General features: G+C 40.0%; 1 protein-coding gene across 5 annotated transcripts in view; it reads right to left on the reverse strand.

The window, feature by feature from the left end:
- Positions 1–27147, reverse strand: part of GRIN2A (glutamate ionotropic receptor NMDA type subunit 2A) — a 163163-nt gene that overhangs the window by 45969 nt on the left and 90047 nt on the right. For all 5 annotated transcript variants that reach the window (XM_038150721.1, XM_038150720.1, XM_038150719.1 and 2 more), the window contains 6 exons: positions 26541–27133; positions 16755–16869; positions 7909–8114; positions 6339–6507; positions 6070–6223; positions 1472–1597 (listed from right to left, as the gene is read on the reverse strand). In XM_038150721.1, coding sequence (XP_038006649.1) covers positions 1472–1597; positions 6070–6223; positions 6339–6507; positions 7909–8114; positions 16755–16869; positions 26541–27133 — 1363 coding nt within the window. The remainder of the gene's footprint in view (positions 1–1471; positions 1598–6069; positions 6224–6338; positions 6508–7908; positions 8115–16754; positions 16870–26540; positions 27134–27147) is intronic.

A 27147-nucleotide genomic window follows, 5' to 3' on the forward strand; every position in this document is an offset into this window, starting at 1 on the left:
CATTTAAACTATAATTTATTTTAATAATAATTCAATGATTCTTAAATAAAACCCTAAGTGCATATACTCAGTGCATGTTCTCATTTCAGTAGAAATGCTCTCTAGTGCAGTGCAAATATTTCACAATGCAGCCAAACTCTCCATCTTAGATTGTGCTCCTATTTTGCAGCAACACCAGGAAAATAGATTGCAGTAAAATAAACACAATGGAGCTGACTTTTGCTTTATGCAACTATCTTCTAGACATTAAGGTCTGAGCTGATACAGGGATAATGTGCATTTTTCTGAGCAACAGTGTTACAGAAATTATATGCCAAGGGAGCAATGTAAAGTTCTGTTTATGCCACTAGAGATTGTATTAACACTGAGATTCATCCTGCAAAAAACACCTAGGGAAATGAGAGATGAGAAATATTTTATATTTTTTTAACATTCCAGGTTTTAAATTAATGGCAGCTTGATTAGTGGCAAGTCTTTAGAGTTAGGTTGGGATGGTCTAGTGCCATAACATGTCTTTGTAGCTGTAAGTGCACTAAATAATCAATTCAGGTGCAGAATAGAACAGGCAAGCCCCTGGACCCCCAATATCTACATTCACCTTTGATTTCCCCTCTTTTAACACAGTGGTTAATTCAGACAGAGGTTACACATTTACCATCTTATTAAAATGATAACATCATGTGAACATTACAATAATCCACTTTTTCAGGGAACAAGCCAGCCATTGTCTAGAAGAAATCATTTGCTTTTAATAGTGCCCAGAACTGTGTTCACCAAGCTGGAAGATCTCTTGTTATGAAACAAGGCAAGAATGATTTAGAAATTTTAACAAAGGCTACACTCTCAAATGTCACTTAAGAAATGGGAGGATGAGGGCATCATGAGATATGGAATCCTCACTCTTGAGTCAAAGTGCAGCTTCCACTGCGAAAGAGGTAATACAGAGCTTGTCTATTTTGAAAATGAAGTTTCTATAACCAAGAGTGCTACACAGAAAGGAGAGATGCCCTTCTGCCAGGGGCCTCATTTCAAGGCTAAGGGTCCTTCTGACTTTTTACAGGGACTATACAAAACTATGGACAATGTAACTGCTATTTTTCAAACTGCCCAGCAGACCACAGGATGTTAGGTAGCTTTCTCTGAACTGGTCATCAATTTGTAATAGCCAGGAGTAGAACATATTTCACTGCTGACACTTCACAACTGATGCCATGTACTAACCAAACATGGGCTGAATAAAACTCTGATACCACTTACCCTGCTCCCTGTCTTTATTCCACTGAATTGGAATTATAGACATGAGTATATAAGCCTTCAAGAAATCATACTTTAAATGAAGAACATAAACAGTTTAATAGCTAATTTCATTGTTTTATTCCTGTGTTATGTTTATTTGAAAAGATGGAGAACTAGGGATGGGAAACAGATGATTTTTTAATAGACATGGAGTTGAGTAAAATGCAAATCTTACCTCTCCCTTGTGCTAAGTTCCTGTTGTATCCTACAGGACTAAAGTACTCAAAAATAAAGACAGCCATGGCAGACACGATGAGAAGCATCACAAACATCATCACCCAGACAGAAGCACTAAAAGGCTCTGCAGCAAAACAGGAGAAACAGAAACACAGTTCATTAAACCAGTCACAGCACAAGAATTCTAATGTCCTCACCAGGCAAGCCCAGCAGCTTCCTCTACACTAGCTTTTTCCAACAAAAATGCTAGCAAATAACTCAGCAATATATAATGAACTGCTGTTAGTATATATAGACAAAATCCATAAAGTCAAAAGCTGAAATGTAAGTTGTAATTAAAAACAAAAGGCTGCACACTTTTCTTTGACACTGAGTGGCACATAATTGGTTTGACTCGCTGCTTATTCAGTCCACAATCAGGTTGCTGTGTCTATTCATTCTGCATTTTAGAAATTTATCAACAGAATGGTCCAACCACTATGACTGTGTTTCTGCAAAGCAAAAGCAATTAAGCATATGTTTAATACATTTGGTAGTTCAGGGAAGTAGACTTCTCTCTCATTTTCTATCCAACAAAAAGTGTTAGAGGAGGAAAGATGAATACTTGCATTCAAACTAAACGCTTTTGTTTAAGGGTTCTTTTCTCTCTGTGTTTACTTTCATCTATCTGCAATGAAGATGATATTTTTATCAATTGCAACACATCCTTTTGAATGTCTCATTCTCATCTGGGAGCAAATTACTGAAATCAAAAGGGTCTATGAAAAATTGGATGTCAGTTTGAAAGACAGAAGAACCATAATTAAGTAAAAGAAGTAGGTTGGAGCATAAAACTAAAAGCAGTTTCAAACAGACTAAGCACCAACTTTTTGAAAGGACTCCGTATCAATATCAGATATCAATATCAAATATCATCTTTCCCAAACACAGATTCTGTCATTTCAGGAGTCCCTGTGGTATCTGCTTTGGCACAAGGATATCTCTAAGAAAGATGAGAATGGCAAACTAATATCTCTTTATCAGGCCAACTTATTTGGGACACTTCACATCATAACTTGTGCAAATAAAGCAAGAGTGAGCATGCTCTGAAGTGTGAGAAAACAAATCTTAGTATACTATTTCTAATTAGGACATAATCAAGAAACAATTGAAATTACAGAAAATTAGTGTGTTCAAATGTTTTGCCTTGTTTTGAAAGCCCAAGAAGTTCCTGTCTTGTAGCTTTTTCATTCTTTGAATTTAAGATTAGAATCACTGAAACTTCTTCCCTCACTGCAGGAAAGGACAATGACTGAGAGCTGAGGTGTTCTAAGCCCAACAGCCCAATCTGAGCCTTGCCCAAATTCAGATGATTCACCCAGAATAGAATGAAATGTAGTAATTTGTTCCCAAGCATAGAAAACCCATGAGATCTTTTGTCTTTGCTATGATTTCTTCAGAAATCTGTGACTTAGACAAGACCAAATAACAAATAGCCCTGCTGGTGCTTTTGGATGGTAACTATGGCAAAGCAGGGACATTTTAAACCAAACTGTTTTTCTCTTGCAAAGGAGCAGTATTTTTTCAATTAATTCTTTTATTTTTAAGAAAGGGTATGAGGTTTGTTCAAGCACTGTAATTATTTGTTTGGGAGAGAATGGTAAGCTAGGAAAATAACAGAATTTGTAGAAGGCAGAGAAAGATTTATGTAGATGCAGCCAGGGAAGGGACATTATATAGCCAAATACAGTCTAAAAAATATTTTCTGAATTCAGTTAGTAACTGGATTAAATTGGAATTCATGTAGAACTACTATAAAATTTTGACAGTATTCTCACAGAAGAAAGCAAGCCTGATAAAACCCTTATCAAAAACAACAGTGTAGAAATAGCAATGGTAATTTGTCAAAATCTAAAGAAGGCAAAGGGCAAAACAAGCCAATATACAAAAGTGAGCTATAAACAAGAGTTTAAGCAGAATTCTCTTTAATAATTTAAGGAGTCTGGTAATGAGGTGGTGGATTAATAGAAGCAACAGGAAAACAAAAAGCTATTTGGGATAGCAAGCAGTAAGATTGAGCAAGTACAAAATCAACTGAATAACAAAGTCGATCTTCCTGTCATGTCAGAGATCCAATTACACATTCAGCACTCTGCTTTGATTCTCAAAGGACAGGAAGGGAACTTCCCTCAGGCAAGCAGCAGGTTTTAAAGGAATTTTCAGTAAAGCTATAATATGGCAGAAAAAAAAACTAATATATGACTTGTTAGTGTATATTTCAAATGACTGACAATGGAGAATATCAAGCAAGGAAAAGATGTCTTTGAGTCCTACCTCCCACCACCAAAACCAATACTTAAGGAATACATTAAACAAAGAGGGGCATTTTCTATTCCATCAGTGCCTCTAGAAAACTGACCTCACCTATGAACTCTCCCTCTGAAAAATATAGAAATGGTGATTTTAGGTTTTCCTTTATTAATTTGGTTTTTTTAAATGAAGTTGAACCAAAACTCCACAGAATCATTAAAAAAGTATTTGCAGATCTAGTATATATTATCTCTAGTACAATGTGAAAATGTTTTAACGTGGATAAAATTCTCGTTTGAAGGAGACACATCAGAATCAGAACACAGCAGATAACGAGGACGAGGCTGTCACAGCCCATCAGTTACCCAGATCTATTGGACACAACAACTGACTGGAAAAATTTAGTCACACAAAATCCTGTACTTGTCCACATTCATAGGAACAATTCACAAACCCAGATATTTCAGGAACTGTAATCAAGTACTATTCTTTTAAAATAGTACTATATTTGACAGATTTTTATAAAATCTTTAAAAAATCTTACGTAAGGTGACTCTATTCTCAGACATTCACTTAATTGAAACAAAATCAGTCTGTGAATAAATTCTGTTATCTGCCTGATAGTATTTTGCAAGGCAAAACATTTTACTACTACGCACACCTCATCAAAATACACAGTCAATTCCAGCAAACTGGCAGCTTCATCTATGCCTGAAAAAACCAGAAAAACAGAGCACACTTCTGAGAGCACAGACCTGATTTATTGGTACTGTAAAATCAGATTTCTTCAAAAGTAGAGCTATTTTAGATATCTTTATGAGAAGGAGTTCTAATTTTTTGTTTCTTTTGAATTATATACACATCCAACTAAACCAATAACATTAAATACATTTTAGAAATCTAATAACTCTGCTACTTGTGAAAAATGCAAAAGCAGCTTCTTTTTGATGGTGGTTGTAAACAGGTTTTTAAGAGAGAAGTAAAAAATCAACTGCACTTGCACTTTAGAAAACACCCCAATTCTTATTCCCAATGGTCATTTCAACATGCTGCAACTGCAATTTAAAAAATGAACTTTGCAACTCAATGACAAAGAAATAAAAAGATACTCTCTGAGTATTTTCATTACAACTAAAGTTTGTTGCAATTTCACTTAAAAGACTTTCATTCATATCAAACATCAACAAAATCTATTTAGGTATCACCACATCTGGGAAATTATTTGATTACTCACTGTGTCATATGTACTTGCATCATCTCTGAAATGTGCTTTTATGGAACAGATAGGAGAAATAGGCTCTGTGGTTAAATGATGATTCTTGTGTACGAAAATTCAATTATTTGCCTGTTTGTACCTGATGCTACACCACTAATCTGCTCTTCAATGCCTGTAAGCAACTTCAGGGGGAGGGAAGAACTTCCACTTAGCAATTTAGCTCTGGTCTCACTGCTGACCCAATGGACTTGAACATTCTAAACTGTGCCCTAAGAGATCTGGAATATACTGATTATTTATTTTTCCACTAATGGTTTTAGTGCCACTATTCCAGTACAAGATATCTTTAAAAATAGTAGACCCAAACACGTTATGAAGAACGTAACAGAATTCTGGGCACTTTTGAACCACCTCGTGGCTCATTCTCTTTTCAGCTTCAGGCAAATTCAGGCCAAACATTAAAAGAAACTATAAACACTAAAAGAGGAGAGCGAAATAATGAAAGGAAAAATGCACAACTGAAAGAAGAGGCATGCAAGAACAGAAGCCCAGAGTCTTTGTTTCTTTATATCCCACCTCCTGTCTGCCCAGCCTTTTATTTCTTTGCTGTATCTCCACTGTACAGATGCATCAATGGGGAAAACACTCAGCTCTCCAGTGCAGTAGTGTGGTGTTCAGAAGCCAGAGGCAGCTGTTACCAAACAAGCTTTAAATTATATCTAAAGATAAGGAAGTTGCTCTTCAACTCTACAATGGGATTTCAATTATTTTGTGAATATTAAAAAGCAGAAGTTAGTTTGTAAGGAAGCAGGTTTGAGGATGTAATTTTTCTAACTGAAGATTTTAGGGGATTCTTTTTCATACTGAAATCACTGTCTTTGGTTTTCACTGTCAGCATCCAAAACCAGCAGCACCGTGTCCATGTGTTAATGGTCATGTTAATCAGCACATCAACACAGCACAACCTTCTTATTGTAAAATTCAAAACTCAACAGAACTGTGTTAGTGTACTACATATCTTAACGCAAAATTAAATCTACCAAACTCTACAGAAATGCAATTGGGTTGTCTGGATGGGCTGGGGACCATACCTAGGAAAGCAGATGGTGAAACTGTGCCATTGCTCCGTGACACCATGACACTGATCCCAGTTTCCACGAACGGCACCGAAAAGTCAACGACTTCCGAGCGCTCCTCGTTGATGGTGAGAGAGCCCACAGCCATCACTGCCCGGTGGTACACCACCTGCTCACAGGGACAACACACACCAGTGTCAGCACACAACTCCTCCTTCCGCCAGAAGAGCTCAACCAGACATCACTGAGTTCTTAGGAACTCTTTTACCTAAAGGAGAACTTACTTCACCAATCATTCCATTCCACACGTTATTGACTTTTTTGCCATGCTTCCCATTCGTCACCAAGTACAGGTCATACGTGAACTTGACAGTTTTAGACAACTTCTTCAAGATATCGATGCAGAATCCTTTGCAGCACTTCTTCACGTTAGTTCCCTCGTTAGTTTTGTTGCTGTCAACAGAGAAGACACACATAACTATTCCTGCTGGGAAAAACAGAAGCAGCACAACAGCAAGATACGCCACACTGTGAAACAACATTTTGCCACTCTTGTGAATGACCATGTTTTTCTGAATCAAGGCAAAAATAACCCACAGGATGCTTTTATAGCTATATGGTGTTTGCAGCTCCTGCTAATCATGACAGAGTTGCTTGGTGAGACAGAGAGACAACATTACCTCACATGACATCCTTCTACTCCAGGATCCAGCCTCACGCACTGCGCTGCTCCATCAAGACATACAGCCTGCTCTTACTAATCTCTCTCTTAGGATTAGATTAAACTTTTATTACTTTTACTCTCAAGACATCAAGCTACATGTCATTTAGTAATTAAAGAACATGTAAGCTATAAAAAGGCACAGCAGTTCACCATGCTGGAAATGGATGCATCTTCTCAAAGTGTACTTTTCCCTGCCCTACAAGGTGAACTTCAGGCCACCTTTAAGTGCAAGGATGCAAGTTTTCTCTTCATCTTTTTTTTCTGAAATGTTCATTTTGGGACCTCTGGAACCTTTTAGTATATGCATCTTCAGAAGGCAAGGCAGTATCTTCAAGTCTTTGGAAAAACTCAAAATTAAAATAAAACTAGTTTAGAACTTGAAAAAAAGGTTTAGTTAAAAAAAAATAGTTTCATTTAGAACTTAAAAAAAATAAATTTCTCTGGACTTCAGGAAGCACAACCATTTAGCAGCCTCTGGAAGTCTTCAGAAACATGCAACATATTCCCTCACACCTGCTCAGTAAAATTCATGTTATATTCAGTTTATAGGTACACGGACCAAGGCATAGAGCAGGTGAAACACGATTGACAAATGTACAGTGGAAACTCTTCCACTGATTTCTAGTGACTGCTCTGAAGTTATGCAGCCCAGAAAGAAGGGGACTTTTCTCTTGATGATAAGTCACCGTGGTATTTTATGCTGGAGTAGTTTATTCTATACCAATTTCAGCACAAACTTACATTTTCATTAGGAGACATTTTCAAATTGTTACAGACTAATGAAAGCAGGCGTATCTCAACATAGCTGGAAACAATTCAAAGAGGACTCATTAAAACAGTCCCATTTTGGAACACAATCTTCTTCCATGTGACTGGAAAGAGCTGATTCTCATGGACTTTGAATTAACTACACACTTATTACGTTGTTAATAACTAAATGTGACTTACACATGTATAAACCAGAAACTCTCAACTTTTTAAAAAGGAGGATGTGCAAAAAGCATACCATGTGGTAAAGGGAAAAAGAAGGAGGAGAGGGAGGAAGGGGAGGAAGGGGAGAATCAGTGAGAAAATAAAGGACTGTATTTTGCAGTCAGGAGAAGAAATGGGAACACTGCGTATTTACTCACTTAAGTTTGACAAATTTCCGGCATGGCACGGTGTTTTTTTGGCAGCTTTCCATGAGAGGATCCACATCCTCCACGATGACAAAGGGAGCCTCCTCCAGGGTGACGATGCTCAGGTGGTTGTCGTCGGGGTCGCTGTCTGCGAAGGAGCTGTACCTCGGCCACACCGAGTACTTGAGGCTCAGGGAGTTGTTCTCCCACTTCCCCACCTGAAAGGCCAAGACCCACAGGCTGCTGAGAGCTGCTTGATGGTGTTGGACAAAGGGGAGCCAATATTAAGTGGGCTGGGACACAGGTACAGGCAATTACATGGCCAGGACAGTTGGATTGGGGTTTTGTTGTTAAATTACTTTAACATTTATTAGCAATTGCATGAAGTGAGAAAATGCACAGTGGTAAAGACAAATAAGGTAACATTATTTTAATAGGTAACTGTTTTATACAGACTGGATGTCATCAGTAAACACCATCTATCACCTGGTGTTACGTGCACTGAAATTTGACATTCAGCATTTCCATTTGAGCCAGAACAGCAACTAGATACTCTTTGTAACCAGGACCCATCTGAAGTAATAAAAAATTATTTTTAAAAAAATCAACCAACCAACCAAACCCTAAACAAAAACCCTAATGCACACTCACACCTACACATCTGACCAATAACCAAAATAACACATCATTTCTGTATCCTCCCAAAGAGAAGACTCTTGTGTTCTTATACATTGAAAAGCCACTGTAAAAGCCTTTACCCAGGCTTCCACTGGAGCCAGACCAAATCACATTTTTAGTAAGAATTTCCATTAGAAATAGCTATTTTCCATTAGAAGTAACTATTTTATCCTGCCAACTGTTGGGTACTTTTAAGAAAGCAAACCCCACTGCACTTGAAATTTTCCAGCTTATTTACTATTATAATAATATCCCTTCTAAATTAACCCATATTTCTTTCCATTTCCAAATCACCAGAAGGAGGTTTATGATTTAAATATTTTTGAGTCTAATGTTTTCCTCCTCAGATTGTTTAACCACTTTCTATCCAGAAATCTAATTACATGTTTTATCTGATGACAGATAATATAAATGAGCTAGCAATCCACATAATTTATAACCTAATGCATTTTAATAATTCTTGAGCTGCTTAAGCTAAACAAATGACAACATAATCATAAGACTGTTCAAATATTTCTTTTGCAAGGAAAATTGTGGGAACTAACAGTACAATAAAAGACTCATGCCATTAAAAAAAAAATTAAAATTGTTACCTACGTTCTGTCTTCTAAAAACTTGAAAGTTAATCACAAAAATTCCAAAGGACACGATTTATATCCATTCCTATTTCAGGAAGCCTATAAGCACATGACCTTTGCAGTTTCCTTGCCTTCCTGTTTATAAGTCAAGATGTTTTACTGAACTTTCATGTAGGAAGCAGAAATGTCAAATGTCTACTAGCTAGAATTAGGAAATTCAAAGTATCTCAAGGGAAGTAGGAATTCTCACTTAAATCAATGGGAATTGTATATACTATTATTGTGTATATATATTTCTAGTATGAAATTTAACCAAAACACAGTGGACAAAGCCTTTAGGAGAAAAGCTAGTTCAGCCCCAGGGAACAACCTATTGTTTCTATAAAGAAACCAGTTTAATTGTGGAGGTGTGGTGCACAGTGGCAGTGACAGCAGCGTGTGTGGCTTACGTGAGCTTACACGGCGTCGTCACAGCCCTGAGCACAACATGGAGGTGGCCATCTGGAACAGGGAGGATTCCAGCCAGCCCAGGACCTCAGACAAACAGCAAACGTGCCAAGGGATACCAGGGATTTCAGAAGTGGAAAATGTGCCCAACCGTCTGCCTATTCCATGCATCAAGAAGGAAATGTGATGGCAATTGTGTGGTCAGGAGAGCAGCAGATCCCAAACCACCCGGGGCAGGATGCTGGGAGGAGGCAGATCCTGACCCCGAGGCACATCCACCCCCTCTGCCAGCCACCCCTGACCCCGGGGCACACCCCTCTGCCAGCCACCCCTGACCCCGGGGCACACCCCTCTGCCAGCCACCCCGGCCTCTGCGTCCCTGTCACAGGGAGCGCCTGGAACCACCCCAGTGAGGTCCCCAGGTCCTATCAAGAACACAGTGATTGCTCTGGTGTTATGAACAGAAGAACAACACCAAAGTTGATGATATTCTCTTATCATCATTTCTGATATTCTTTCTACTTCAATGGGAGCAACTCCATTTTACTGATCTGAGGAGGATATAACCAGACACATTTAAATGCCTGGATCTGGGGAAATGCTGATTTCTTTTGAGAGTTGCATCTATGAAACTGTTGCGTTGAGGTAATAAACACAGTAGTATGTATTTGTAAGCCAAATATTTTTTAAAAGAAAATTCAAGCTGTGGGTAACACACTAAAAATGCAGACATGCTCCTTACAGAACTGTCAAAAAATACATGCATATACATTTACTGTGCTATATACAAATGACACAAAATATCCAGAGACTTATGAAAAATTTCCTTCATTCCTAGTTATATTGATAATAAATATGGGTTTGATTCCAGAGAAATATGGAAGGTGGCCTTCACTTGAAAAAAGAAATAGAAACATTTCTGGGACAAATTGTGTCCCAAACCATAGAAATCCTCATTTATAGCCAACAGAATGGAAATTACATTAAAAATGTGGTTTTAACAACACATCAGACTGTTGATTCACTATGGTTGGGGCAAAGCTCATCTTCAAGTAAAGACATGCAATGGTACATACAACCATTGTATTTCTTTTGAACTTGCACATTCTTTCCTATTTTCTCTGACTTCACATGCAGTCTGGAATATTCCCTTTGGTTTAATCTCTACAAGATGCAGGAAGAGAAGGGGAAAATAGCTGAGAGCATGGAAGAGCTTGTTTGAAGTCAGACTGAGTTAGCAGCCACAGGGTGCTCATCTTATCTCCTCCACTGTTGCCTAAAGCTCCCCACATCTGACTCTGGCACATGTGCTTTGACCACCTCATCCAAGCCTCATTATGTTTGGAAGATTGCAGCCAAAGAGAGTGATAATGTAGAATTTGGTGTGATAATGAAGATTGATGTGTTCATGTGTGGCAGACAGAGGCCTGCACAGTTACACATTGCTGTACCTCAGAGTCCCCCTCCCGCTGCATCCCAAAGAAGTCTCTGAACAATGTAAGGATGATTAACACAGTCCTGCTCACATACCCTCACGGAGGCCATCAAACCAGAGAAAAAGAGCAAAGCCTGATCCTGAGCAGAGCTTCCCTGTGTGCCAGTGCTGGCACAGAAAGCAAGTCTGTCACACCAGCATGTCTCACCAAAAACAAACTAATACCTCGGCCCTGTCACCCTCCTGCCAGCAGATGGGAGCTGTACACAGCACACACCCATCATCCCTTTGTTGGAAAAAATGTTACATGACAACAATGATACTGAATGCACTCCCAGGACTACCCAGCCAAACTTTCAAAAAATATTTTCAGGAACATTCCTTTTACATTTAGCACACGTACATTGCAAAACATACTTTTTGAGCTGTCTCAGTTAAGAAAATAGTGCTGAGCAAATACAAAATCTAGCCCATCTTGCTTTATTGAAAAACTATTTACTACTGTTTTTTCATTACACTTGTCCACTTAGAAGGAAGAGCTACCATGGCAAGCTTTAAATCAATATCTAAAAAGCTAAAATAGACTTTGTCTGGTTAGCAATAACAGCTGCAGAACAAAGCACAAGAGCAAAACCCTTCCTCCAGACACAGCAGCTGCTGTGCACCACCTGCTGCAAACCTTTGTGCCACTTTTATGTTTCTGAAGGTCCATATTTCACAATGGCACTCTAAATTTAATTGACAAAATATGATGTGAGCAGTTCCATGTCTTATTAATAAGAAGTGTTTTGGAGTCCTGAATGGTTTGAAGACATCCATTTAAAGACTTTGAAGTTTTCAAAATTTGCTGCAAAATCTCATATGGGGAATGCAAATGTCCTGCTCTTCCCTCATGGCTGCTGCTGACACCATCAGGAAGGCACCAGTCCTGTGACCAGCAGGGCTCCAAGGAAAACACAGGGTCCAGGGAGATTATAAACAAACAGGAGGAGAAAGAAAAGCTACCACCTCCTGCAGCCTCATTTTTCAATACAGAATTATTAATTAGCACTTGCCAAATCCTCAGTGGCTGGTACAGTTTTGGTTCTGGGCGATGTCCCAGATAACTCTGCGCAGTGCCAGAGCTCAGACTCGTACCAGAGAAGCCATTTTAAGAGTTGATTATGTCATTAGAAAGGAAGAGAGCTAAACAAATTGACAGCTCCTTCTTCCATCTCCCAGTGGAGGAAGATCTTTTGTCACCTGTGCACTCAGTGAAGACCTTACAGCTCTCCAGACATGCCCAGACAGACATACCTTTACCTTCAGAGAGGGAGAGCTGCCCTCAAAGTCTTCCTGTTCTCTAATATATAGGTGTACAGAACAGGGGCAAAGCACACCACCTTTGCTTTCCATGGGAGTTATGATTCCTTTACAGCAGCAAAGAGGTGGGATCCTCCTTGGGAATACATGATTTAAGAAATGCTGCGTAATAGTTGGTGCAATTCAAACAATTCAGCAGAGTAAAGGTCAAAGGAAAGGCCTTTAGGCTAAGCAAAAGCTCACTGATACAGAAACAACATGCAATTTTCAGCTGACAGTAAGTGTCAGGATAGGCATATTTACAGGAAGGCTAAATACACAAAACAACAAGGATGGAATACAGGGAATGACAACCCAACAGATGTTAAAGAGCACGCTGCTGCTTCTGCTATGGGCAAAAAGAATATATCACGTTACAGCACAGAGCAACTGACAAAAGATACCCCAGCAAACAGATTATTAGCTCAGGCAATTTCATCTGTTCTAGTTAAAATATCTGCATTTCCTCACAAGCGTTAGGAAACATCTATCATGAGACATGAGGATCCCTCAGCTGTCGTGACCCTTGCTCAAATCAATCAAGATTTCACAAGAAATTACCATGGAGCACTGATTTTTTTTATTCCCACAGTACTCTGACAAAAAGCTCTGTCAGAAATCTGCCTGAGATTGGGTTGGGTTTCTCAGCTCCTGCCCAGTGAAGTCAGCTCCACAGTCAGCTGCAGGAGCCGTGTGTTCTGGGCTACATGACAGTGGATGTTGGTAGCCAGATGGAGCTCTCCGTGAAGACCTTGGCTCATTTATTCCAGGCAGGAACCACGCACCCTCTGCCCACTCCTTCCTACTTAGATACAAATGTGTACAACCCCACATAGAGCTTGTAAACCTGCCATATGCTACTTCATCAGAGAAAAATCAAGTTCTCTATTAAATCCTGCATTAGTGGAAAGTTAAAGATGACAGGCTCTGTTAGAATAAACCTGGATGTAAAGGAACAGTTCTTGCAGTGGTGTTTCATTAGCAATTGTGCCATGTAGTACACAAATTCACCCAGAATGCAGACCACCATGAGACCTTTATCTGTATCTACCTGGAGCATCAGTAAAAATTGTTTTTACCCTGGCACTCATCTTTACACATGGAACACACTCATCTTTAAATACAGTCTTCCTCACCTCACTTAAGATGTGTGATACGTACTGCTAATTAAACTGCCTACTTTTGCCACTGCTAATCATATTCTAGTGTATTATTTTAATATTGGATTGATTTGGTTTATTTCCACATTAAAAATATGCTAAAATAAAAAGGAAAAAGCCAGACTAGCAGACTGTGATGTTGGCAGCTCAGTGAAGTTGATGGGCCAGGTGAGGCATGCAGGTCCCACCTTTCTGAGGTACCATGAAGAGGGGAGCTACAGCTGGGGCTGCTGAACCTCTGAGGGCTGTTGAGCACTAGCACAGTGATCCTGCACTGCTTTGGTGATATTTGGGCAACACTGGTAACTCTGGTAAATTTATCAAGTTTCACTTTAACGAGTGCATTGAGCTTGTCTTCTTAAAAATCTCTTGCCTGATAACAGCATCCCCTTTGCCTGCCAAGATCAGCAGCAAGAATGTGAATGTTAGTGTCAGAAGTTTGAGTAGCTGCTTTAGGATCTGTCAAAATATCTTGCTGGATGCCTATGAAACATGCCCAAAAAGTGATTTTCAGTCTTCAAATTATTATTCTTCAAACAGCTTTCTTCAGCATCTGATATGGGACAAACCCCTCAGCCAACCCCACTTACACGTGAAGTTACCACCTCAAAGTTTCAATACTGAGTAAAGAAAAAATAACTTATTTTCTGAGGGGTGAGATAAATGTCCTCCAGCTATGGTTGAACAGCTTCTCTATAACCTCAAGCTTTAAATGAATTATATCAATTCTGAAACCAAAGAAAAATTGTATTTTAATAAAAGCAGTTTAAAATCAAAGAAAATTTGGTTTTAATAATAAATCTTGAATTTTTAGAAGGATACCAGGTAAAAAATTCTTAATATAAAACACTCTTTCTATATAAATAATAAATTAGCTACTTGCAGTATGTACATTAGTTACATTATGAGGATTTACAGGCTGTTGCATTGTCATTTTTTCACATGAGTAAATTATTTAATTAGATGCTAAGACTTGATTTTTCCATATAGGATTGAGGATATTTAATAAGACTTTAATAAATCCATTCTGTGATACTCCCTGCTACACTGTAAGAGAAAGGAGAAGCATAGGCCTGTTTGGAAACTCAGAGCAGCAAATGTTAGATCTCAGATGAGTAACTTTGACAGTTTTGAAATTGAGCAAAACAGCTCAAGGAGAAAGGAACAAGAGGAAAGAAATTGCCTAAGAGATACGGGGTAAAACCTGCAGCTTGGAGAGAACATTGAGACAACACTAGAGAGCTGTTCAAATAAACCATGTGGAAGAGAAGGGCCTTCTCCATCTCTTAGTCAATGGAGCTGAAGTGCATGGGGACCCTCTGCTGAGAAGATGTGGGGTGTGCCCAGACAGCCCAGAGCACGTCCAGCGTGCCAGGATAATTGATTAGTCAGTTTATTTGGCCTCATCCACAGGGGCAGGATCAGCCTGTGGTCGGGAGAATAAGTCTGCTGGTGACAGAGAGTTCTTGGCCGCCTCTCACGTCTCCCCTCTGACATAACTCCTAATTAAAGCTGGTCCCTTCCACAGCCCTTCTGGAGCAGCAGCCACCAGAGCTGCCCTGCCCTCACACCCTGCCTCGCTGGCCACCAGCAGGGCTCCAAACCGGGGCCATACACCTCATACATCCATTTTTGTTCTTCCTCCCAGGAGCCCCTCAAACCTGACAATGAGCAGGAAGGGATTTACCAGCTGGAAAACTGCACAGACAAGCCGAGCATGAGCCTCCAGGGAGCCCCGAGGCCAGCACTGCAGAGGAGTGGGCACTGCCGCCCTACAACCATGGCAGGCACAGCACAACCCACCCCAAACCCTCATCCTCTGACAGGAGACTCACTGGAAGGTTAAAACAGGCTCGAGTTATTTCTTGGAAATAATTCTGATTCACATATCCAGTATTTCTTTGCTGCTGTTAGATTATTTTTCAAAAAAATCAAACCCATCTCTCCTTGCCCTTTGAATGGTCTCTTTAGAGAAGTTTCAAGGTACAAAATGTATGAAATTATTGTAACATAAGCATTGTTGGCTGCCTCTTTGAGCATTTTCTTCCTTTGGCACCTCATGCTAATAATATTCCCCAAGCAGTATAATATTTTTCCAGAACATTATATATGATATGCAGACTGCTGAAGAATTTTAAAATAGGGTAAGAAATTTTCATAACAGTTAGTGAGCAAATGATTCCTCCAAAGATTCAGATTGACACATTTGGAGAGGATTAAATTTATCCAGAGAATTAAATTTGCATCAAATGAACATAAAGAAATACACAGCATAATCTAGGACTACTCTCTGTGTTTCTGCATGACTAGCATATTTATTGAGATGTCCTTCAGTAATTCTGATTTTGTCATTATTATTCATCATCATGAAGAGTCTTGTAGTCTTATAAACTGGAGTTTTAAGTTGATTTAATGGGTTTTTAGAACTATAACAAAAAGAATTCATAAATTTCAGCAGCTATTTAGATAATGCAGAATCACTTCTCATGAATTTAAAATAAAACTGGTGGATGATTTCAGTGTATGTTTTCTACAGTCTTATATTAAAAACAGTTTCTTAAAACAAGTTTTTAAACATAGAGACACAACCTGAAAAACTCAGAGCCAAAACAATCACAGGCTGAGACTGCAGTTTAAAAGAAATTATACTTGTGATAAACTTTTTCATTTACTACTTGCATATATGATTAACATTGATGCTATGACATTTTTCCTTCTCGTCTATATAGAACTCTATATGGAGATCCCTTGTCTACCTGGACTAGTCGAGATTCTGAATTTTTTAAGGCAAACATTGATAGGATTATTCTCCAATTCAACAGAACCTTCACAGTTGGGGTTTTTTTTAAGCGTGCTTTTACTATAAAATCTGTCCAAAAAACCCACAAAATCAAGCAAATAAAAGGAATGGAATTATCAAGATATAAAAAGCCATCCAAATTCAAGTAGCTGAGGACCAAACTTTTGGACATTTTTCAGTTATCCATTTTACATTGCTAAACTTTAGGAGGAACTTGAAATGCAAGGTGCGTTTCATAGAAATCTGAACTCCACGTGGCTTTTCTTCCCTGATCTGTTAAAACTCATCAGATATACTCAGGATGGTGTAAAATGGTCCCTTCTGAGTGCTGTGACACAGCTGCTGGAGCAGGACCACTGAGCTGTGGCACTCATCCATCCCCAGTCCCTCAGCAGCCGCGTGGCCGGAGCAGCGCTCACCTTCTCCCACTCGCGCTCGTTGTTCAGCACGATCACCACCAGCCTGGGGTGGGCCTGGTAACCATCTGCTGTGAAGGACAAATCCCTGCCTTCCCACGTCACATTCATCATAAACCTGCAAGGCAAGGAAGAAAAGTTCATTGAAAAATTAATGGGCTGTCCAGCAGTTAATGAGCAGCAAGTGCAGACACCAGCAGCACTGATGAGATCCATGCTCCAAGCCCTGCCAGTGCAGTGGGAAGCTGTGCTTGCAGCGTGGGGGCATTTCAAGGCAGTTCACAACTCAAGACAAAGCCAAATATTGTTGATGTATGAATTATAATGCAGACATCATTTTTAACAGCTTCCACATTACATATGATTAATCTCTTCCCTCCCTGAATAATCTTTCTGACACTTTGCACAACCTCACCAGCTTTTCAGGAGCATTTTAAACAAAACCATATCATCTCTGTGGGCAACATTGTACTATTGTGTCACCGAGTAATACTCAGAGCAAAGGGCATCCAATCTGTCTTCCCCTGTTCAGACCTCCAGGAGTCCTGTCAGCTTCTCCCAAAACTGTAGCTACACACAGTGGTGTTGTGCCACGAGGATAAATTCCACTAATGCCAAAACCACACATGAAAGCTTTGAAGGTGTTGGTAAATATTCAGTTCAGTAATTTCAAAAGAAAAAGGATTTATGTTTTTATTCTTTTGTATTTAGCTTAATTTTCAACGGTTTTCAAAAGACATATGAATTAATTAGTATTTTGAATAGGGAAAAAGATAGAAGGACATAAAATAAAATATAAAAGAATGAAAAATTTTTAAATTTTTTTTGAAAAAATCAAAACTCCACATTGTTAGTGTAAAGCTGACAGGGCTATCCCCACAGTAAGAGGTAAAACTGCAATTCAAAGTCTTGGGAAGAAGACAATACATCCCCCAGCCCATCTCTGTGGTCTTAAGTTATTTACATTGATGGGTCTGAATTCTCAGCATATTTAATTGAAAGAAATTCAGCCCAAGACTGATGCAGACAGAAGTGCAGATGTCCATCCTATAGAAAGATGTGTTGTGCCAGGCAGAAATTCACTGTTGTTCATACATTACCTGTAGTGATTTACCAGCAAGACACCAATACTGTTTTACATGTTTGTATGGGTTTGGAGGGGATTTTTGGGTTAGTTGGTTGGTTGTTATGGTTGGCTTTTTTAGGAGTAGTGGCAGCATAATCTCCTGGGGAATGTGACACAGATGAAATTCCTCAGCTCCAGAGTCAAAGGAGAAGGTTTTGTATTGACATAGCTGCCTGAAAATCCCACTAGCAGAAGCACACTAAATAAACTTATATAGACCCAGAAGAAATAATGGCATGGTATCATAACCGTTAATAGATAAATGTGCATCTGAACAGCCATAATAACATCACTCAGCACCAGTTTGACAGCAATTTGTAAATTCACTCATTGTAATAACTCACATTTCATTACAGGCTTCCAGTGTCAAAATTTTCCCCTTGACAGAACTTTGCTGTCCAGTTGAACTAATTTCCTGTACATTCCATTTTTCATCCAACAGTGAAAGATCTTGCTTGGGAACAATAAGCTTGTCTGCCACCTTGAGAGGCAGCAAACACCAAACAGGATTTACTTGTGTCCACATGTAAGGAGCCAGCACAACATTCCCTATGACCCAGGGAGTGAAATGCCCAAAAACTGAGCACAAGAGGAAATCAAGGATGTGCTGTGGAAACAGGCAATACTTGCATTTGCACTTCTGCACCCTGTCCCAATTCACACCCATGAGGTAACACCCCTCACAATGAATACATCACCTGACAAGGCCAGGCAGAAACCATCACATTCCACAGGAGCTGAAGCCAAGCACTGTGGCCCCTGCCAAGGGCTGGACCTCAAACACACTCTGCACTCCAGCAGGCTTTTGTGCTCACCTGGGTTTTTAACCACACAGGAAATGGTGATTGGACTGGAGGTTGAACCCTTCCTTAATGGAGTTTGGTAGGATCACCACCCCTGATTTCAAACACTACTCATCATATTTTGGGCTTAATATTCAAATGGCCTAGCCTGGAAGCTAGGCAAGGGCCATCACAAGATGCAGTGCTGAAGGGCAAGTGTTCCAAAAAGACTAATATGAACCACAACTCTAAAGTGAAAAATTGAGCTCAATGTATATTTTAAATCATGTGAATTTACCAGCCATTAAGTAAGGAAACACATTTTGCACGGTTTTTGTTTTTGTTTTTTTAATTCCCCAATCTGAAAAGTCTCTTTAAATTGTATTTTTTGATCCTGATACAAAGGCGTGAGTGACGCACTCTGAGCTACCCCAGATTCTCACACTGCCGCAACAAAAAAGAACTTCAAAGAGATTCTTGTTTCCCCAAGCACATTCTTCTGTACAAAATTCATCAGCTGCCGTGTTCTCCAGAAATCAATGCCTACAACCCACACTCGCTTTTGAATTGTCCTTTTTCCTCTGCAAAGGACAGAAGTCCTGCTCTGCTTTTACTGGCCATGGTCCCAAACTGCTTGTCCTACAAAAAATACCCAGTGCTTGTCTGCTCCTGGTTAGGAATAACACTGGGAAGAATTTATATTATGTTACTCTTCTAGAGTTTTAAGTTTATCCAAGGTTAATTCTGTGCAAGAGGTCTTTGGCTTCTGAATTGGATAAAATATTTTTCTGAAGTAGCTTTGGAAATGCAAATTCCTGTTCTTAACTAAATGAGGTGTTTAGTTATTTGAACTCCTTACTTTGATGGGGCAATTAGCAACATACCTTGGATTTGTAGTTAATCTGTTTTCACTCCTCATTAAAGCTACAGCCTTTGCAAAGGCACGCTAGCACAAGGCCTTGTGATGGTATTATGACACTGAAGTCTTAATTAACTTCTGCAAACTGAAGATTCCCCAGGTGATACAAAATGGCACCTTTTTTCTGACAGAAGTTAAGCTAGTCTCACATCGAATCCAAAACAGGTTTTTTTATCATGCAAAGAACCAAACCTTAACTATGTATTTAAAAATACTTTTAAATATTTATACAATTCTTTTTTTGCTTGTCACCTTCCCCAAAAAACTGAGAAGCGTTGCAACACCACAGCAGAACACTTTTGCTGTTGTATTCACAGCAAGCTTTTGAAGCACCCAGGCTACAAACTTCTCTAAACGTTTGCAGCTTTATTTTTATAAGCCTCAGAAAGATCAAGTAGTTCACACAGAGCTTCAGATTAATGCCAAAACTGCAATATTTATCCCTGTCCAAATTCTAACTTTACCCAGAAAGCCAGAACATACCGGAAAAGCTGGGGTTTCTTACCCTGTAACTACAGTATCACAACTTCATTGACTCTAATTCAATTAACAAATGGGTGAAGACTTTGCCAAAGGGATCAGGGCTCAGTTTTCAGAGCCCCATTTGCTTGGATACAATATTGCTGACACAGAGACACCTTTCTGGCCAGACTTCTCACAGGAGACATGGACTTCCTCACCCATGAAGAAGGATTTCCTATACTGGATGAAAATAGTTGAAATCCTGGAGCAGAATCTTTGAGGTTTTTTACTTCTATGGTGTAAAAAGCAAACGTGTTTGCAGGCTGTGGCATTTCTCTTGAGGTTTACCATATATATCTCCATTCAAGAAACACACGTGTGCTCCTAATACATCCAAGGATTTGAGAGTAAAACCAAGAAGGCTTAGTGGATTCTGTGTTGGGCATTATTTTAAGGAAGAAAAAAAAACCAACATAATATTATGTAAATTATTAAGGTCACTTTGTTCCAAACAAAGATGAACCCTAGCCCTGGTTTCAAAAAGTTCTCAGGGTGACCTGAGAAAGCCAACAAAGACAGAATGGAAGCACAGCAGAGCAATCCCATGACACAGAAGCAGGTGTGAGGCCACCTGTGGAGCCTCAGCACCCTCCAGGTGCTCTCTCTGGGATGCCAGGGAGGAGCATCCTCAGCAGGGACACTCTCCTGCCCACCCACCCACAGACCCTCCAGGACTGGTCGGGCTCAGGAACACAATCAGCTCTGCAGTAAGAGGCTTGTTTATAATCAGTGTGAAATTCACCTAGAATGCAGCTCCCAAACACACCAGCAGCTGGGAAGAAATAGAATAGGTAAGGGAGAGGCATTAAAGAAAATGTGTCACTTCTAAGCTACCTTCTAAGGAGAGAACTTAGTCCCTAGACCTGTAAAACAAAGCACAGGGCCTGAGAGCTGCAGGGAGCAGAAAGACCAGGGGGGTCCTCTCTGCCATGAGTTCAGAGCTACATTTCCTGCCCTCAGATGAGATCATCACACTTGATAAACTCCCCAGGTGCCATCATCAGGGACTATAATTTTTTATTTAGTGTCTTCTTCACCATGGGGCAGTGCTTCAAATCTCTCAGAACTGCAGGCAATGAAGAGAAGCAGGAGAGGCTTAGGGAAATACATCTTGCATAAGAGAAACTCTCCCTCTTCTCTCTCAAAGAATGAACTTCCAAACTGAGATTTAAAGCAGATGAAATGCCTCAAAACCAACATGTTATCTGGTGATATTTCTCTTTCCTGCAAATAGTGTAAACCCAACCATTTAATAACCTAGACAGCCAGCCTATCTGTGCTTGGCATTCACTCAGCCTCATACCTGAAAAAGCAGGAGTGAATCCAAATTTTGTCTTTTCTTCTCTATCTTGTTGAGGCTCTGAACTGCTGAACTTCCTTACTATGATTCAACCATGACATTTGAATGATACTTATCAGTAGAAACCCTCAAGACACATTATTTATCATTAAGAAACAGATTTCCTCTGCAAAATCAATCAAAAAGTGCTTAATGTAGAATATATAATGTGTGAAGTACACATAGAAATACTTCTGCAATAGAACCCTGTTAAACAAGGTACTGATGCATTTTTTAAGTCAATTCTATATCTTATGCTATGTAGGATTTTTTTAATATAAATTCAATCCTTTGCAGTGATGCAGTGTCACTTCTTCCTCTTTGTGCATCCTCCTCCTCCTCCCAGCCCCCGCTCCTGCACAAGGGTACCTTGCTTTGGAGCTGTGTCTCCCCAGGCCTGGAGCCAGCAGGATGAGTAAAACTTTGGGAGGGTTCTGCTCAGTGACTGTGCAAAAGGAACAGCATGCCAGCTTCTGGGACCTCCTGCCAGCTGCTCCTGAAAGCATTCACTGCCACTGGCTCTGGAAAAGTCATCCTGCCCCAACTCTGCAGACAAACAACAAAACTCTTGGGGAACCCTTCTGAGAGTGAGGCAAAGGGAGGGAGCAAAGTTACAAAGGGCCCAGCTCCCTGGGATGTGCCACAGGTGACTGTAAATGAACACCAGAATGTTTAGCACATTAATGCCCTTATTAGCATCAACATTTCAAAAGCAGCCCTAATATGATCACGTATTGCTGCACCACCTCAGAAACATCCCAAACTCTTCCCCATGAAATGTGCCTGGCTTCCTGCCAGGGGATGGTGCCTGCAGCAGCTCCATCTCCAAGAGCTTTCACTGATATGTTGATGCTGAGCCCTGCTTTCAGCCCTGACAGCAGGCTCCACTCCACTGCCGGAGGCCATTCTTGTTCTCTGGTTTTAAATTATTTTAATTACCAAAATAACAAGGTAATGATCTAATCCAGTAACTGTTTGGTACTTTCTGTTTCCTAAGCTGACCAAACCTGGGAGAAAATTCTAATTCAGATTCTCAATAATTTCTTGAATCACTTTGTAATTAAACCAGCACCATGTTGGGGTCTCTGGGGCAGTGTTCCCCTACACAACCCCTCCTTTGTTGCCAGTGAAGTTAGTTTTACTTTGGACTCACATATAACTACTTAAATATCTATACACCTTCAATCATCCAATAAAGAAGATGATACCTATTGTTCCTAAGTCTTCTGACTTAAATGAACAAATCCTCTATAAATTGGCTGTTGATCTGTAAGTGGGAAAATATTAAACAGATTTTATGGATTATGCATCAAACCATTGTGTCCCTTTAATCCCAGATTTCTGTCAAAAGAGGCAAATCTATCTGTCATGATGGAAGCTGGAATCAAAATATTGAATTTGGTGAATGACTTTCAGGACAAGGGGGACAGCAAACCCTCTCCTCCCTCTGAAGAAGGTGCTGTGTTGAAGGATAGCAGCAGCACAACAGCAAGGACAACTGAGCTTTTGTCCCTGGCCCTGTGGACTGCCCATTGCTCCTGCTCCTGGTTCCGTGATGACAAATAAAGGAAATTGTGCTTCGGAAGGGTAGGATACCCCCTGGACCTACACCTTCACTGCTGAAGGATGGGTCTCTAAATCCTGCCTATAGCTGGGCTGTATTTCAGAACAGAATCTCACCAAGTGTCAGCACCACGGGGCAAACACCTGACTACCTATGGACAGACACATCTTTTTGCTTTTCAGGATCGGCAGGGTTGGAAATGCTGCAGTGAAATGTCTCTGCCAGGGTCAGGACTTCCACGCACACCATGAGCTCTCTTGTAAACAAAGCAGCACCATTTCAATGCACAAAGCAGCAGCATCTTCCATGACTGACAGGGTTATTGTGTTTTCCTGTTTGTTTGCTTCTGTGTCTTCCTTTTTCAGAGAGAACAAGAGTTTGTTCAACTGACTTGGCATTAATGAGGTGCTAATTCTATTTATCCTGCTGTGCCAGTGTTTCACACAATAGTGGTTTTCTGCCTTGGGAGATCTGGGTCTTACACAGATAGAAAAAGATTATCTGAATCAATGCAGATACAAATATACATATATATCTGTGGTTTTAATGCATTGAAAATGAGTTCCTGTATTTTATTATAAATCCTTTATTCATAGGGAAAAACTGGCTTTCCTATGTGTATCAGAAATGAGCATTGATCAGATCATTCCAAAAACTGAAGCAAACCTAATTTTCTTCTGGGTCTAGGAAGCCAATAAAAGCATCTTAGAATTGTAGTGATGGGGGAAAGACAAATTGTGTGCTTCAAAACAAATATATCTTCAAACCAATTTAATACTCAAAGGATTTGAGAAAGAGGGAGGAGGAGCTTTTTCTTCACTGCTTTCTTTACACAGAATTTCTTCACAAACAGAGATAAAATTGCTATCTAGATGTGGGAAGTCACACATAAAGCATTGTTAACTTCCATTTACAAGCAAATTAGCTATTATAGCATAGCCTCAGAATACTATCCTGGGTTTAAAGCTGAATTAGACTGTCATTACAGTAGATGGAGCCTAAAAATCCTGGGGTTTTTCTCTATTTTGAGTGAGCTTTGCTTTGCTCAGCCTCTTCCCTGACTTCCTCTGAGTTCTCTGCTTCTGAGCGTGCAGCAGTGTCCTCTTGTTCATCCCGACTTCTCCAGCACTGATTCCCAGATGGACAGGGGGGTAGAGCACATCAGATCCCAGGTCCATAAGCTATTTACAGTTACTTTCCACTGGGAACAAGCTCCAAAATCCTTTCCTCAGGTTAGTTGCTTAATACAGCACGTACACATTTATCTTGTAGTTTACAATATGAAAGTGCACTGTCTGGGACCTGAAACTGTGAAGATTCCACTTCACAATGAAACCCCAATCAGGGCATTGATTGTTCATGTAAAGTAGAAAAGTAAAATTTAGTGATGAGGATGAGAAAGTCCAATGAATTTATGTAATTCACCTTGGCATGGAGAGACTGGTCAGCTCCCCAAGATTACTTAGTCCTGGTAAATGCTTGTATATACTTGCCTTGCTAGCAGATTACATGTGACAGGAATAGTCTTGGGGAGTTATTACATAAGAAGGACTATTTAAAGTTTATTTATTTTAGTATAATTCTGACATTTCTAAATTAAAAACAGCCTGCTTCTTGTTCTTGCGGTGTTGGAAAAGCTCAAAGAATCTCCAGTACAGAAAAGGTGTTTTTACTTCATAGCTCAGTGTTTCACATCAGGAAGTGACTTTTTTTAACCACAGTGCACTACAGCTTCTCCTATTAATAATTCCTGGGTGCATCATGCACTGCATGCTGCAGAATCTCCTGGTGAAGTCTAATCTCACTACCCTAGCACTCACAAGCCCTGTTCTTGTACTCATGCAGGTTTAATATGAAAATAAAGATTATTTAGAGAAATGCAGCTTATGCTGAGTACTGAATACTTGAATCAAGTCTACACCTAATGTATTAGCCAAACAATAAGGTAGGAGCTTTTTCCAAAACAGGTTCAAGTTTTTGTGCCCCTTCCAAGAGTATTTTAAACCCCAACACTCATGACAGAATACAACTTTCACAGAAACTGGAGTTCAATTATTAATAGTGGACTGCTTCGTTTGTAGGTCAGGTGCAAGTGTTAAGGCACAGAATTTGGTTAACAGAATGCTTCCACTGCTCCCTGGCATTGTCAGCACAGCATTAAGAACCAGCATGGGGGTGCCATGGGAAGGACAGTCCCCCCAGCAGTGCCTCCCCCTGCTCTGCCCTGACACCAGGGACACACCACGGCTTTCCCAGAGCCCTGCTGGGCCACAGAGCCACTCACAGGGACACATGGTGCCCCATTTGTTACTTACAAAGTGATTCTAGAAAGTACTGAAAATCTGTATTGGAATTTTCTCCCAGGTTTGGTCAGCCTAGGAAGCAGAAAGTACAAACAGTTACTGGATTAGAGCATTACCTTGTTATTTTGGTAATTAAAATAATGAGGAAAAGCAGGAAAAGAATCATGGGGTTTCTGCAATGTCTCCAGGGAATTCGTAGTTTTAGAGGCAGAGGTTCAAAAACAGGAGAGGAAGCACAAAAAAACCTTGCAAGTGTCATACTAAAGGCAAGTTCTCACTAAGGAAATGTTTAAATCCATTCTGAAGAAAGCTTCTGAAGAATGCTGTGCGCAAAGATGCTGCTTTCATGGAAAACAACTGTTCCAGAACATCATGTGTTAATCAACTCCTAATCTAAATATGCACATACATCTCAAGATTAAAACTGTTCCAAAAATCTCCTTTTTGAAATCGGCACCAACTTTCTTTCCTGTGCCTGCTTTTTTGTAGAAAGCACTTCATCTGCACTATTTGATTAGAACAAAGGTCTTAAATACTTCTTAGTAGCTTCCATATTGACAAGAGCTACTAAAAAATATGCAAGATAGCCTACTTTCTTTCACAAAACAGATAAAGAAATATATTACCATGCAACATTTTGGATGGAAAAACTGTTTAGAGAAAACATCTATATCAGCTCAGATTAATGCCAGTTAAGTTTCACAGTTATTCTATTAGAGGTGACAAAAATATACCCTTACAAGTAAAGGGGACAGATTTCAGTTCTTATGTGATAAAAGCTGCCTAACTAATCTAATACTTCTATAATTTCCAGGGACAGCGCTTTAATGCTGCACATTGCTTGTCTTCTAAAATATTACCAGGTCCCTGCTGATGCAAGTGATACAGGCACAGCCTCCAGAGCATTTTGGCAATTTTACCTCATACTTAAAGTACACAACAGTCCAATTTTGTTCACTCAGCTTCATACCCTCTAAGACCAATTTCTGTCGTCTTCTACACTAGATTCAGAGCGGTGTTTACTCTCCACAGCACTCATCATCTCCAGGAGCACAGCTATCAGTGCAGCAAGTCCTCTTGCACATGCTCCTGGAACATCTGAAAACCGCTGTTTAAAAAGGGCTCATTGGGATTAGCAAAAACAATATTCTCCTTCAAGAAACATACAGCAGCAATAAAAGAGAAAACTACCAAGGCTGCAGAGGTTAAAATAACCCAAAGCGATCGTTCTTACTTGTGCAAGGTTTGAGAGGGCCGGTCGTTTTTCTCCAGCTGTCCATAGCAGCTCGTTCTTGCTTCAGGAATGAAGGAGTACTTTTCCAGCATGGCTGATGCAGCAGTGGCAATGACCCCGAGGCCATCCCGTACCCGAGCTTCCAAACTGTAGTCCCACTCATCATAAGCTGCTGAAATGAGTCCTGAAGGAAACTCCTTGGGAGTGATTTCTGTGTTACCACTAACCAGGCTGGGAACTATCCAAAAGAAATCATAGCCAGTAAGGCCCAGGGACCGAGCCTCATCCAGGATGTAGACAGCTTCATCCTTGGAGCAATACAGCAGGATGACAGATGAATGGATTTTCTTCAGCTGGATTTGGGTTTTGGCATCTCCAAAGGCAGTATCGAGTATGATGATGTTCTGCATGTCCCAGCCCACAAAACTGTTTTCCACAGTGGTCTTAATGACATTGATGAAATCTCGATATCCAGGGAAAGTGGTGGTCACCAGAGAGAACACGTGCCAGTCATAATCCTGCATGATCTTCAGCATGATAATGGCTTCTTGCTGGATGGAAGCTCCAAACTGGAAGAACGTGGACATGACATCCTAGAATACCAAAC

The sequence above is a fragment of the Motacilla alba genome, chromosome 14 (assembly GCF_015832195.1).
Source record: "Motacilla alba alba isolate MOTALB_02 chromosome 14, Motacilla_alba_V1.0_pri, whole genome shotgun sequence".
NCBI lineage: Eukaryota > Metazoa > Chordata > Aves > Passeriformes > Motacillidae > Motacilla > Motacilla alba.